The 15,957-nt window shown below is 46.3% G+C and overlaps 1 protein-coding gene across 1 annotated transcript in view; it reads left to right on the top strand.

The window, feature by feature from the left end:
* The window catches only part of LOC149336656 (neprilysin-1-like), a 41,059-nt gene that overhangs the window by 8,943 nt on the left and 16,159 nt on the right, over positions 1-15,957 (top strand). The window contains exons 4-9 of the mRNA XM_089554195.1: positions 627-764; positions 4,219-4,398; positions 6,839-7,010; positions 7,847-7,945; positions 9,068-9,352; positions 11,614-11,811. Of these exons, the coding sequence (XP_089410321.1) occupies positions 627-764; positions 4,219-4,398; positions 6,839-7,010; positions 7,847-7,945; positions 9,068-9,352; positions 11,614-11,811 (1,072 nt within the window). The remainder of the gene's footprint in view (positions 1-626; positions 765-4,218; positions 4,399-6,838; positions 7,011-7,846; positions 7,946-9,067; positions 9,353-11,613; positions 11,812-15,957) is intronic.

The raw sequence follows: 15,957 nt of genomic DNA, 5'->3' as shown, positions 1-15,957 counted from the left end.
GAGTGCGGCGGCACCTAAAGCATCAAACGCAGCAAAGGAAGCCGACAGTGTGGTCGGCTGTCAACCACACTGTCCACCTAAGAGAGGCGGCTGGTGGCGGAAGCTCTTCAAGCCACGAAAGCAGCGCAAAGACAATTCACGCTGCCAAGCTAGAAGAACAGATGCGGGCGCATTCAACAGTTGAAGGCCCTTGCCGCTATAGCTTACACAGATGTCCGACTGCCACCATCTACGAACCGTCCAAGAATGAGCTATCCTTTCCGGCCATGCGTTTGAAGCTTACATCTTCTCTCGATGACAAGATAGATTGCATTTTTTAAGCGGTTATCTTCTTCCAACTTATGTGTTTGACTCACAATGTGCTTACATACCCCTAAGATACATGGTTAAGGGCAGCTTCCAACATATTCGGTAGTTCAACGCGTATATGTCTTTCAAAGACAACGCTCAGCTTTGTAGTTCAAAAACACACCATTTACAAAACAAAAAGGTGCTTTAAAGCGCGGCTTATTGCAGAGGTCTTCATTGTTTACCCATCTTGCCACTTAGCTTGCAATCCTGCACATTTTAAAGTTACTGTGACGGAGCTCACCTGTTCTTTTCAATTATGTTACCCGTACACGCAGGCCGAGAATGACCTACGAAGATCCACAATTTCTGCCCTCGCCGCTCAAGTTGTGCCGGCCAACGGCCAAACTGCTTGGCAGAAAGCCGCCGGACTCTTCCAGGCCTGCCTTCTGATGGCCAGTTCCTACAGGGATAGGGTGAGCTGCGGGAAATTTAAGGACACAGACTTCGACGGATATATTCCATGTCTCATGATAGGAGGCAATGAGCAGGGGTATTCCAGCGACACGCTTCTTGTTAAAAAAAAAAGGTTAAATGGCAATTTGTTTTCGCGTTAAAGAACCCCTTTCCCAGAAAAGGCGGCCGACAGCCCCGGGCTCTCTGCCATTTCTGTTCTTCGCAGCAGTATGTTCCACAACTTGGGGTTCTTTAACGTGGACTGACACCGACAACAAGGGAAACTGCATTTCGCTTCATTTCGTTCTTATTTCCTTTAAAAGAAAACCCTCTTGGGGGTTTTACATAAGTGGTGGGGTTAATACGAGGGAGCAAAACTTTATTTTCATGATGACAGGTGGGATGTAACTTTTTCTAGGAAGGTTGAAGGGCAGGTGATGGCTGCAATTTCATGGAAATACGTATCATTACTCGACTATGAAGCCGGAATTTGGATGCTGATGAAAAAACTTCTAATAAAAACTTCGGGGACGTTTAAGCTTCTCCTTTATGAGCAGAACGAGATAGTGTTATTGGGTCCCGTTGGCATCGGCTACTCATATATCACAACTGCCGCAGTGGTGCGGCGGTTAGGTGATGCGCCAATGCCCCGGCAGTTAGCTGGTTCAAAAACAGCCACCGCTGGAGCTTGTGCAAGCCAGGTTGTCCTGCTTGCGCTCCATCAAGGCTCCCTTACGGTCGCTGATGCCATGGTTTTCAAGTTGCAATCCACCCTGGCAAGTGGCAACTTTTTATTTTTCGTAGATTTTTCGCTCATTGACGACGACGACGAGGCTTTTCTGCGACGCGAGACCCTAAACGCTATCACGTTAACACTGAGATACCGCAGTGAGCTATGAACAGGAAAATGCCGATGTAAAACGGAGAACAGATAACATACTGTTCTTTATGTTGCATGTGCCATCCAAGCGGAGGTAAACGTAGCAGGAGGTGACAGTGTCAGCAGTGCGGATGGTACCGCAAAGTTTACGAGGCTAAAGCACCCGCACCTAGCGCATTGCAGGGCAGGTAGTAGAATAAGTCAACAGAAGAAGAGCCGCCCTCCCGCACCACTAACGTGTAATGGTGCAGTTGGGCTGGCGATGATGGTGCACCGATGTGCGGCTGCCGCGGCCGAGATTCACTCCGTATACCTTGGGCTGAGCAACCCGAACACCATAACTACTGGAAACATATCCGAAATCCACTATCAAGGAATTCCGGTTTGCCTACCTGCAGGTTCGAAATGTCAGTCCCTACAGTGAAGTACAGTGGTGAGCAGCCTTGTCTAGAGCGCTCGGGCGGTGCACTTCCTTGCAAACAAATCCAGATTTTGTGGCAGCCTCTACGGTCCAGCTGCAACGCTTGCACGGAAGTAGCGCCAGATAGCCTCGTAAGCAAAGCAGGCACGAAAACTTTGCCCTGTAATGAGGGGCTGCTCTCTAATTTCGGTTTTTGTTACCAAGTGCGCACTGCTCAAGCGCTCTAGACAAGGCTGCTCACCACTGTACAACAGTATGGTTACTGACCACTGTGCAGTGCTGTGGGGCCCGAAGGTGTATGCATTAAATTTGTTTGGTTTTCGTTTTACGGGGTTTCACATCTCAAAGCGACTCAAGCTATGAGGGACGCCGTAGTGGAGGGCTCCGGATAATTTCGACCACCAGGGGTTCTTTAACGTGCACTGACATCGCACAGTACACGGGCCTCTAGCATTTCGCCTCCCTTCAAATGCCACCGTAGCAGGCATCAAACCTGCGTCTTTCGGGTCAGCAGTCCCGCACCGTGACAACTGAGCCACCGCGGCTGCCATAAGGATTTGTGATCGCAGAAACTGAATGAAAGTGACGCAACGAAATAGGAGTTTCAGTGGGACCTGTGTGTTCAACGCAGATGTGGAAGAAAGGTTGCGATGTGAAAACATGTTCAAGGGACCATTTGCAGTTTTGTTTAACTCTATAGTCGTGGTGATTAAACAGGTCGTGTGGCCTTTTTGTTGGATGACAAGAGATTACCCATTGACAAATATTATGCCACACGTTTGGGGGCTACAGGACCATGTGACCAATCGGTCATGGGATCGATGACAATGAGTCACGTGGTACTGCAATGCGATAATGTTATTTTATGCGATGACCTTGACAATATCACAGGGAATGGTGGGGACGTAGTAATCTCGAGTGGTTAAAAAAGTATCCTTCTTCCCAAGAGTGTCAAACTCCCCAGCCTAATACGCGGAGGCCCAACCACATTCATAGTCGTCAGCAGCGAGACGGAGAGCCACACTTCTCAAGGAGAATTTCACGCGTTCCCCTTGTTTTGGATGCAATCATTCCACCTACGGTGATATGGTAGCTCTAGCACCCAGACGGCTCTTGACAAGGGCTGCCATCAGCGGAATCGATGAGTGTTTTACACCGCTGGCTGTTGATAGGACTTTCTTTAGGGCGAACTTTATTTGTATTGCTGACAGTATGTCCATACTGTAAGCTCTCCCGCGTACCTGTCAGCCGATGAGGATGTTACCTTACTATACCGTAAGATACATGTGGGCTGTGCAGTGGCTACCATCGATAAAGTGTAATTTCAGGTCACATGCTTCAGGCGATCTATATATATATATATATATATATATATATATATATATATATATATATATATATATATATATATATATATATATATATATATATATATATTGTCCTTCACCAAGGTGTTACGGGGTAGTTCCGCTTGGGATTGCAGACAGGGCGGACACGGAAGACAGGGCTTTCAAACCACAGGCGTTTACTGCAGGCACCAGCCGACACTGCTCGACCGTCGTCTTCTACACAAACTGAAGAGCTTCTTTCTCCTTCCTTATGCATGCACCGCCTAACGTAAAACTATATATATATATATATATATACAGGAGTAATGTCACAGAATTAGAATGTCACCGGAATAAAATTCACTGTTTTCGCATTAGTTGCACGGAATTTCCTTAAGTGTCCCCGGTAATATTTTAGTTATCTACTATTTGAAACATACAAAGCACGAAACCTAGCAGGATAACAAAGCCATGAATGTTCTGCATGCCGCTGCTGCCACTTCCGCTATTTTAAGACACATCGACATGTATCGAATAGCTCAAAGATCAGGGCTGGTTAAGCACAGACTTTTTGTATAGCGTGTACCACCATCGCTGTATCACTTAGCGTAAAGTACTAATTAATAGATCGCCCTGAGCACGCCAGTTGGCGTCACGTGCCGGTCATACAGGGCACAGGTGAGCGGTAGCGATGATTATGACGAGCTATCAGCAGGAGCAATCCGCTGTGTGCAACAAGGGACTCTTAGGTTTACCGGGGCGAGGGGGGGGGGGGGTGCTCCAGCGCATTTATTGCCAGGCTGCAAACTTCAGAGCTAACCAGTGCACACGCTGAACGTTCGCAGCTTACAGATTTGAAGTCGTGGATGGTGTCGCTGAACCTGGACCTGCTCAATTTAAATACCGTTCCATTGGTCGACCCTTTGGACATGACGGTGCGCCTGGCGATCGACATCGGCGTTCCCGCCATCTTTGATTTCTGGTTCTTCGACGACGCCTTCATCGAAGGAAAGCGGGCCGTGCAGGTGAGCGTCTGGCCATGATGTCTAATCATTGCTACGCTCCGGTCTGTGGAGCAACCCGCCGCGTGGCCATACGGACGAATGAAAGGAACTATAATCGAGCGTCTGTGGGATCCAGTCTGCTTAGACTGCTCATTTCCCACTGCGAGAGTTTCTTAACAAAAGTTCCGCGCATCAAGAAAAGCAGATGCACGCAATCGTTTACGACAATGACTTGACCTCTTGTGCCGTAAATTTTAATGCAACTGCATGATCTGATTATGTTGGCAATTGCGTAATAACGATGCTGTCGCACAGAGCGCTAGCACTTTACTCCGCTCGAGGCGCAGTCGCACCCCTCGTCGCTTTCCCTTTCCTCTTTCCTTATACCCTACACCTCTCGCTCTTGTAACGCCAATCTACTCGTTTGAGTCGGCGCTTGTACCTCACTCCTCTTTGTGCACTGTGGCTCTGCTTAGCTTCTCTCTCCGTTAGTACCCTTATGTCGGGTACTGTGTGAGCACCCTTATGCCAATCGACCCGGCCATTGGACGACTGGCGACCGGACCTCACCATTGGCTCCTTATCGCAGCCAATGCCAGCCAGTGGTCAGGTCTTTTTTTCGGCGTAGCATTGGCAGCGGTGTAGCGCGCATCAAAATGCAGCTAAGGCACGCTAACTAGAGGGCTGGTTGACTAACTTCATCCTTAAAGGTGCACTGAAGAGGAATCTGCACTCGTCTTTTTGCCGCGGGAACTCGATCTACACGTTCCTAGCATTCTTAGAAACTGCGACCTATTGCCCTGTGTGGCCGACTTCCCTAATTAAATCGAATTAACGTCCGGCTCCCGCCTTTCCCTCGTACGGTGGGCGACCAACGCGTGGAGTCGACCAACGCGTGGAGTGCCCTTCAGCCAGCTCCGTGGAGGCTTTGCTTTCGCTTCATTTTGTTTTTTAGGTTTCCTTGAACAAATAGCTTCATTTGCAGATAATATAACCGCATAATAAGCCCGCAGAAATAAAAATACGCGCGGACTATTTGCTTCTACGGACTACTACGTATTACTCCGCCGACGGCAGAGCGGCAAGCCGCCACGGGACTGGGTGAAAGGCACTCCCCGCGTTGGTCAGCTCCGCCCACCGTACGAGGGAGAATTAAAAAAAAAGGCGGGAGCCGGACGTTAATTCGATTTAATTAGGGAAATCGGCCACACAGGGCAATAAATCGAAGTTTCTAAGAATGCTCGGAACATGTAGATTGAGTTCCCGCGGCAAAAAGACGAGTTAAGATTCCTCTTCAGTGCGCCTCTAACTTTTTTAAAGTGATTGTTCTTTTTATTTACTGAGAGGCATGTAGCCCACTGTAATTAATATTCATTTCAGTTATTAGAATATTTAAAGCGCATTAACCCTCGCCGTTGTGGTTCATCATATTTTGGGCATTTCGACGAGTTACCTGCACTGGAGGTGTTGCTTGTCCTGCTAACTTTTCGAAGGCACATGTATTTTGGCGCCATATAGGCCAAATCTGCGGGGCCACATCGCCCAAGGGTAATTGCGCTTTCGAAATTTTTAAAACTGATATGACTTTTACTTATCGTTGGCTACATGCCTCTCAGTAAATAAGGAGACAACACTTACAGCTAAAAAATCGGCAATTCAATATTAGTTAACTCACCTAAGTTAACTAAGCACGTATTAGGTGACTTCTGCTGTGCTACACCGCTGACAATGCTGTGTGGAGAAAACAAAGGCGGTCTTCTAACGAAAAGATCCTATTTCAAAAAATTGCAGGTCATCTTAGGTGAAACTCCCGGTATGCGTACACTCTGTAAACACAAGCACTGCCGTGTCCTTTATGACTGTGTATCACGCGCGCGGGTCACGATGTTTTTCTTATAAAGCTGTGTTAAAGAAAAAAAATTGCCCGTATCTTCTTCGCCTGGCCTTGTTAACATTTTTTTTTAATAGCCTTCGGTCCTACGGTGCCGAGAGTTTCGACACTGCGAACGCATGAAACACTCCCTCGGTCTCCGCAGCTGCCAACTGGGGAAGGAAATCACATTTTTCCCCATCTAGTACCTCATGTTGCATGAAGTACAATTTTATACGACCAAACATTCAACCGCTATAATTGAAAGTGTAAGCCCGATAATTTTGTAATTACTGAACTAATCAACACATTGTATTTAATTTGTAGGGTATGCTACTTCCGCCGCTATAACCGCTACGCAACGATCATCTTAATTCTGTTTTTTTTTTTTTAACTATCGCGTAAGTGTCCCCGCAAACACCCTGTATGCGTACATACGACAATGTACTGTGCCTCCGATGGCGAGGAATGGATGTGACAGATTCTTTGAATGCAGCTACCTACGATAGAGCTTTAAATTTGTGCGTAAGGCAAACAAACAAAAAGGCAGTTTGTTTTTCTGTTTGTTTCTTTTTCTAATTCTGTGTGCAGTTCAGGCTCAGCGGCTTCCAGCAAGCGTGGCACGAGAAACGGGACGAACTGAAGAGGCAGTCGCCCAACAAAGTCACTGAATACTTCTCCGATCAGCTGCGCCTGTATCCTGGCTACGACATTAAGAAGGATGCCAAGTTTGCTACAGTATTCAGCAATTATGACGAAGCACGTAAGCGTATATTCCCACTAACGTTTACACTGAAGTTGCCTCTTTCCGATATGTCATGTGGGATGCTTTCACATCGTTTACTGCAGATCATAAAAACAAGCTTGAGAAATTGCAAAATGAAATAGTAGGATTAGTTTGGTAACCATGACAGAAACTTTAGTATGTCCTGGAATAAACACACCTTTTTGTGGAATGAATTGAAAGATCACCGAAAAAATGGTCATCTTACGCTAAATATAATTTACTGCTCACATGAAAGCATAGATGAAACATGCTACCTATGTTTCGAATAGAAGGGACTAAAATTAAAACCTCAAACTGTAATAATTTGATATAAACCCATTTCCCTCCTAATTTTTCCACCGACGGCCATTAAGTGGAATACTTTGCTACCTGATGTTGTTTCCAGTACTAATAGCGATGCAATTCTCCGCTCTTTAACACTGCGTAAATTTATTGTTTAATTCTCTGGTTTGTTTAGAGCGATCTAGATATTAAACGAAAAAAAAAGTGCCTCTCTACGGTGCTTAGCCTGTCTGCTGATAGATCACTGCAACTTGCACTTACAGAAAATACCTGCGCCGTGATGAACAACTAAAAACAAACGGATAAGTTGTTCGCATCGATTTTAATATCAGCCCAGACCTGCTGGAAGCCAGCGAGGTCGTAGTTGGAACAAAATCGCAGCATTTTGAGAGGTTAAGATTTTCCTGCATTTTCTTACAAACTAAATGAAGCAAAAGGTAGAAGCCTGCTGAAGTATCGAGGTGGGCATGTTTAAGGATTTTGGTGTATGATTAAATGTATTGATGATTTTGTCTCTTGGGTTTTTGCAGTGGTCGCTGCTATAAATAAGTACGTAAACCCGAATACAAAGTTCGTCATTCGAATCATCGAAAATATGGGAAAAGAGACTGCGCCAAAGGTCATGCCAGGTGAGTGCACGATCACCTAACGGAGATAAGATACGCGGCTGAAGCCGCCGCTGTCTCCGTTGTTTCAAAGCATACGCTTATCTGTACTGGTTAAGGTACCCGATATGTCCCCAGGCATAGACCTATAAATGTTTCCGTCTTTTCTGCAAATAATTCGTTTTCGCAATCGTAGAAGTACCAGTACAACTGTGCGAGCGTCTGCGCCACTATGCTCTTTGAGGGAAGAGTTATTTGAAACCAATTTTTAGTTGCAACGCGCGTATGTAGCCATGAGGGCTACTTGGGTCTGAAACCTCTCGATCACAGTCACGTGAGTCTGCGGTGAATGCGAAAGGGCTTACATGTGGTGATGCTGAAAAAATTGATGCTTCTTTGCATGAAAATGGGGCCTTGGTATCTAGTAAATCATTTTAAGTCGGATTATATAAAATAGGATGTCATGAAGTTAATTTGATCACTCTGTAACATTTTACTTTCAATCAAGGTAGATTGTCACCCTTCGTATCACTGGTGCACGAGTTCATGAAGGGCTCCTCGCATTTACTGCCATTTAATATTTCCTTCAAGGAAATCGGGGACATGAAGGCTTCTGCCGAGGGAACTTCCGGTAGCATGCTGAGGAGGAATGTTCTTTCGTTGTTCCTTCCAGTCGACTTCTCTATCGCTTTATATCTGTATATTTCAATATCATAAAGATAACTTGTGTGTGCAAAAAGTCAACCCCTCAACACCTGCCACATTTTTAATTTTATGATAAAATCCCTCAGGCTGCTAACAGACACCACCTTTATCGTACCTTCCTGGTACTGCGCGTGGTTCCCGGAGACGAGCCTTTTAACTTGGTAGGAAGACAGCGCAGAAAACGACAACCACAGGGGAGGACAAGACACAAAAGAACGCTTTCTTTTGTGTCTTGTCCTCCCCTGTGGTTGTCGTTTTTTGCGCTGTCTTCCTACCAAGTATGAATTACCAACTAGCCCAGCACCATGTTTTATTGGAGCCTTTTAAGCTAGCACCGTACGAGAGCAGAGCGCTAAGGGGCTCTTCTGTCTCAGCCGCCACTAGAAAGCTTGCGGTAGCCGTGACATGGAGGTAAGCCTCTGCTCCTCTTTCTGTTTGCAGAGAAATGGTCCCACACGGTTGCCAACTACACCAAGGGCATGTACAGAAGCACCGACATGATCCACTTCCAGGAGGAGCTCCTTAAAGCACTCGGCGAACTGCTGCAGGCCTCCGACTGGGGCGAACATGGATTCCGCACCGTACTTGCTTGGCGCCTCTTCGACGCCCTCAGCGATTATGTGCAGCCTACAAAGCTGGCCGTCGGGAAGGACAAGCACGAGGTGTGCTACAACCATGTTCAGGAGGTGATGCAGTTCGCCATAGCCAGCCGCTACCTCCGATCTCGTAAGTCCCTGCAGCATTTCCTGGAGCCTCAATTGCTCGCACTTGGGAATAGCATAGACTGCTAAGGACGTCGTGTACATTGCCCTAGGTGGCGACATTATTTAATCAAGCGCTTAAAAGCCTGGTGGATGATGTCGAAGCGAGTGGGAAGGACATTCCTTGGTCGGTCAGAGCGTATCGTCTTTGCCAAAACTAACCGGGCAGTATGATCTGCCTGCCACTCGTATAGAGGAGCCCTGCTACTTCTCTATAAAGATCAGAAGTTCTTTAAAGGTGAGAACAAGGGTTTTTCTTACCTAGCGGATGTTTAGAGCTTGGGATGATATAAATTCTCCACTGTATTGCTGAGAAGCAAATAATGCTCCCTAGATGGTACACCAGAATGCGTGGCTTCATATCAATATAAGGCATTATTACGCAGTCATGCACTAATATTTGGACTCGTAGGTACCTAATATGTTGCTGCGGTAAATGTGCACACTTTGAAGAAAATTTATTAAGGGCTCGATTTCTTATGGATAGCTTTATTGTGACAGGTTTTTCTGTGATTAAAATGAAGCATCTGACTCCCCGAAGAAAATCGAGTTCAGACGCGGTACGAGGCTCCTGTTAGCCACTGCGGTTAGACGAACATATTCACGGCGAAAGGCTCAGTGGTACCAGCGTATATGGATGTTTTCTACAAGCTTTCAATTCAAAGTTTGCGAAATTTTTCGCCGGTGAAAAAGTTTCCCGGTTATTTTTAGCCGTATAAACTAGTCACAACAAAACGAGCATTCCAGTCGTCTGTCCACAGTCATCGTTCAGCTCTACTGGCATACATGTAAAACATCTTGAAGACCAATAGCTGTTGAGGGATATTTCTGAGGTATTAAAGCAGTGTTCGCCTCAATCGGCGCAGTATTTCCCATCTGAAATTGCTGGGTGTCCTTGCTGGCCAGCTGCAATATTGTGCAGGAGGGCTAGCTATTGGACTCGGTCGACATTGTACCCTATCGGTGTCCGTCCGGGCGAAACGATGTGAGTGGGCGGCCACGGAGTAAACATTCTCTTTGTTCTGGGCTGAGGCACATGTTGTTGTCGCTATTTGTACTTTGTACTTGAGGGGTCGGGCTAGTTAAGGGGTTACTTAAACATTTGGCTCTCATTGTGCAAACACCCTTTACAAACGACGTTGGCGTTAGAAAACGGAAGGAGACAGAGAAAATCTGAAGTGTCCTAGGTTTTCAAAGCAGCGGTGGTGTTGTTAAAGAGGACGCAGTTAGGGATAGTATGAATAACTAAAGCTGCACAGCAACACGCATGCTGTGCCGGTTTAAAGGCACAGCTGGTCGCCTTGTAGTAAATAGCAATACTTCGTGGCACATATATCATCGCTCACCCGCCGTGGTGGCTCAGTGGTTACGGCGTTCGGCTGCTGACCCAAAGGACGCGGGTTCGATCCCGGCCGCGGCGGTCGAATTTCGATGGAGGCGAAATTCTAGAGGCCTGTGTACTGTGCGATGTCAGTGCACGTTAAAGAACCCGAGGTGGTCGCAATTTCCGGAGCCCTTCACTACGTCGTCTCTCACAGCCTTAGTTGCTTTGGGACGTTAAACCCCATAAACCAAACTAAACCAAACTTCCGACACCGCTTCGATTCCCGGATAATTCTCGGAGTGGCCGAGTAGAGGGGGACGTAGAGCTGAGCCTTCCCTATGCGGTCACTGCTGACAGGCAACACTGACAAAGTAAACGTTTAAGCAAATACCTGTAGGCCAGAGGAGAATTTGTAGGCACATCTGTCATGAATACTGTTACGTGGTGGCCAGCCAAAGAACGAGGCGTGATTTTATGATTTAAGAGATGATTTAATGGCCACTTGCCTAGCGCGAGCGCTCCGTTCCGCGCCACTGCCAACTTCGTCTTCTTCGTAACAATATGACGATTTTGATTAATATAGCTTCGTGAGTAAATGTGTGAAATACTTTACTATAACGTCACAACTAGCTTTGCCATAATCCTAAGCGATAAATTCTAATCTATCTATCATCTGTTTATCTTTATGTGTGTCTGCTAGTCGATTTGTGAGAAGGAAATTCTGTTCAGATTGTTAGAAGGAAAGGCTGTTCCAGACCTTCACAAAATACTGCTTCGAGCACTTCTACACGAAAAACTCGTTTTCGTTTAAGATTCGGCTGCTTTGACGTGTCGCAGTGAGGATATGCTAGCATCCACGGCGTTTGTGATTCATGGCATAATTCTGAGTGCATATTCTGCAGGCGTGAGCTTGGATGCTGTGAGGGGAGCGGTGGACATGTTTTCCAATGTCCGCGAAGCCTTCAGTGCGGCGTTGAAGAACTCCAGCTGGCTTAACGGTACCGTGCTCGAATTTGCCCACCGGAACTTGAACAGGATTAAGTTCCGCGTCGGCAGTCTCGGCCAGATTCACGACGACTCCTTCGTGGATGGGCATTATGGTAAGTGGTTCACCGCACATGTATCGGACTAAGCGTCCGCCAATTCCGCTGAGTATAATTCGATATTTAGAGGAAACGACCTTTCCGTTTGCTCGCAACCGATGTCTTTTGGAAAGCTTAGTGTTCGAAGGTATCCGCGTGTTGAACATATGACAGAAACAGCCGAATGGTTATTGAGGAAACGAAAGAAGCCCTTTGCAACTGCTCCGCCCTTCAGCCAAGCATGCACAGCGCAATATAATTTGACCTCGAATGACTTAATTGGAGAGCAAGTCCAGGCGCCTTATCTTCCCGCGTTAGAGGAATAAGTTATAACTTCTAGTATTTTTGATTAGTCTGCCGGTGCATATCTATTCAGACCACGCCGTACGACGTATAGAGAAAGATCAGGAAAGTCATAAGGGGAGAATCCAGAACTTCCGAACACGGTCATGTCCAACATTCTACGACGAAAATTCAGAAACTTCAAAAATTTAAAGGTAATACATAGAAATACTGAGGGTAATGGTCGATTCTTCTGATGTGCAGCAAAATCTTTCTTTTTAATTGTTTCCATCGATAGCATCGAGTTAAGACTGCCATAGAAAACTAATGGGGAACGCTTTTGACGATAGCAAATACGTTAATAGAAAAAAAGGCAAGACTGCTCACGGGTTATCTGCAGACTCATTGATTGGTATAGTGAAACTTACATTTTATGAAAAATTGCATTCATAAACGGTTTCCGGCTCAAAAATAGTTCCGTCCAGAATTGTTGGGCATGTGGTGGAGTTTTGGGGAGCCTATGCCGCACCAAGCAGAGAAGCCGGACAGCGAACATTTACTCACTGCCGCTGTTCCAGAGGCTTCCAGGCAGGCAGTGAATATTCAGTAGGCCGGATCAGCTTAGTCGACAACAAGAGCTTAAGCAAACGGGCGCTTTGCAACGGGACAACCGCTGGAATTGCAGTCATCCAAACGCTAGTTAATTGAATCACCGCCAACATCGCTACTTCACAGCTACAATTGCACCGGAAGATTCGCCGCATCCACTTGTGCGCGAAAGACACACACTTGAATAGCCATCTTCTCGTGGGAACGATTAAGCTCGCCATAAGTAGCTGGCCACATATAGAGTTACCGTATAGGCGCGAGTAGAGACAACCTGAAGCACCCAATGCGGCTAGTGTGACTGTATATAGGCGCCTATACAGTCACACTAGCCGCATTGGGGGCTTCAGGTTGTCTCTGCTCGCGCAGCACAGACATCTTCCGAACTTAGAGTTCTCTGGGGCACAGATGTAACCGCTTGATGAGGTCGTAAATGGCACACTTCGTTTTCTTCTAGCAACAATGGAAGGCGCTGCTGTGAAGAACATAGGCCTGGTGTGCTTTACTGGTCGCATCAGTGTCTGCAGTAATTTGTAGGGTTTGATTTTAGAATGGCGATCTCCCAACTGTTATCGCAGGGTGTAACAAATACTGCGCTATGAAGTTACAACAAATGTACACTCATCGCCAATGGTATTAGGAACCGGATAATGAGCATTACAGATGCTCGTATGCTCTGCGGAGAGATACCCAACAATTCTGGACAAAATAAATTTTGAGCAGGAAGCCGTTATGTATGCAATTTCTTCATATAATGTAAGCTTTCACTATAACAATCAATATGTCCGCAGATCACCCGATGGAACTCTCGCATTTTTTATTTTATTAACGTTTTTCTTATCGTGAAAAGCTTTCTCCATTGGTTTTCTATGGCAGGAATAACCGCTCGATGCTGTCGATGGAAGCACTTTAAGAGAAAGATGTTGCTACATATCAGAATAATGGACCGTTACCGTCAATGTTCCCTGTGCAGTATCTCACAATTTTCCAATCTACAAAATTTTTATCCGAAAATGTAGGACACGATGCATCATCATCATCATCAGCCTGACTACGCCCACTGCAGGGCAAAGGCCGAGCAAACCGAATGTGACCCTGACGCCTGTGTTAGGCATCTCGAATTCTTTTTCCCGTGTATAGTGCGCTCTAACTGATCGAGTGCTCAAAAGACCAAACGCGATTCTGCCCGAGTAGAGTCGCATGTATATGGGAATATGGGATTGAGAGTCAAGAGTCGCTTGGTACATTCGAGGGGCGCCGACACTCTCAGAGGATCGTGGGGCAGCTCACCCGGCGTGGTCAGATAGCCACCGATTGTGCGAGGCTTTAGCAGAGCACTCACCCTTGTACATGCATTTTAAGGCGAAAGCCTTTAATGGCTCATACTGTCGTCCGTTAACAAAGCGTGTCACACGCGCTTAACTCGGGAACTAAAAAGGATAGAATAAAACCAATGGTTGCTTCAGATAGAGTAGGAAAAAATGAACCTAGGAACCAACAGCAGAACTGAGGATTGGTCGAGTTGGTGGTGATTCATCGCAAAAAACCAGCGCTTAAGAACACGGACAGAGGACAAGGTGAAACAGACTGACGGCGCTGAACTTACAACTGAATTTTATTCACACGTAGGGAGTCAATTTATACATTTACACAAACATGCGCAAAGGCGTCTTGTTTGATGACTGTAGATGACTGTTTGATGACTGTAGACAGTCACCAAGTTTGATGACTGTACATTTATAACTTAATTAATTATAGTCTAAATGTCGAAATTGCGTCGAAATAGCATGGTCGTCGATATAGCCACTTGAACGGTGTGACGTCACGTCCACCGGAAGTCGTCACATCAAGTTAGATGAAAAAATATATATTTAAGCGTAATTAATACTTAAGATCGACGAAAGATGCATAATTTGGGTATCGATGTAGCCAAGGGAACGGTGTGACGTCACATCCACCAGAAGTCGTCACGGCATAGTGTCCTCGGCTTTCGCCTCTTAACGTGCCCTCACAATTTTTTCGACAGAAGGTGACGTCACAAAAGCACTGCTAATTCCGTTCGGAAGCTTACCTTTTGTGCCTCTAGACGAAAAGCCTAAATGCAGGTAAAATGAAAGAAACGTTAAGCAACGTAGCACGGATGCAGTGTGGATCGCGGTTTTTTCGTAACCCTATACTCTAAACAGAAAAGGGTAAAAGGGAGTAAAGCTGTCCCCTAGCAAAAACACCCTTCTGTAAAAGGGTGTGTGCTAGAGGACAGATTACTCCCTTTTTACCCCCATATAGGCGTATTCCTCTTTAGAGAGTAGGGCTCTGTTTTATCTAGGGTTGTCTTGAAAGCCCTTAAGTTTCAAGCTCCTTCGAGACACGTAACGCATAATTCTAAGAACCCTAACCTTGGCAAAAAATAGGCGACTGAAAACGTTTAAAGTGAACAGTTTTCCTTGAATCGTTGATTGAAATATTGACAAAACTTGAAAAAGAGGCTAATGAGACAGCTTTTACGACTGTGTAGCAGCATAAGAAAGTAAGCAGAATTTCCCTCATCAAACGAATGGTGCCGGTATAGTTGCACAGACAAAGCTGCCGCATCACAGTGGACAACGGTCATCTTCGAAGTCACTCCCGAACACAGACTTCAATTACATAGAGCCAGCCCCACGTGACACCAGGCGGCGGCGTTGAGCATGAGTCGAGGGGTGTCTGATTGCACAAAACGGTCTGAGCCCTTGCTATCTGCCCTTTAATCGGCTTCTGCAAATAATGTTAACACCCTGAGCACGTCTGTCTGCTTTCCTGAATATGGTTTACCGATTATTCTTCAGCCGAAGCGGTGGCTCAGTAGATACGGCCCTCGGCTGCTGACCCGAAAGACACCGGTACTATCCCGGCCATGGCGGCCGAATTTAGATGGAGGCGAAATTCTAGAGGCCCGTGTACTGTGCGATGTCAGTGCATGTTAAAGAACCCCAGGTGGTCGAAATTTCCGTAGCCCTTCACCACGGCGTCCCTCATAGTCTTAGTAGATTTGGGACGTTAAACACCCATAAACCATCATTCTTAGCACGTTTACTGCTGCACTCAGAACACTCGCTTGATGATAGTCTGGCCATCAATATCTGTGCACGCACTGGGCAGGGCATGTAATGCGAAGGCAAGATAACCGCTCTTCCGTAAGGGTAATGGAGTGGATTCCAAGGGAAGGCAAGCGTAGCAGGGGACGGCAGAAAGTTAGGTGGGCGGATCAGATCAAGAAATTTGCGGGGATACGGTGGC

This window comes from Amblyomma mixtum, chromosome 7 (assembly GCF_055824585.1).
Source record: "Amblyomma mixtum isolate Tamu chromosome 7, ASM5582458v1, whole genome shotgun sequence".
Taxonomy (NCBI): domain Eukaryota; kingdom Metazoa; phylum Arthropoda; class Arachnida; order Ixodida; family Ixodidae; genus Amblyomma; species Amblyomma mixtum.
The sequence above is the reverse complement of the archived record's forward strand: the minus strand, read 5'-3'. Positions and strand labels throughout refer to the sequence as shown.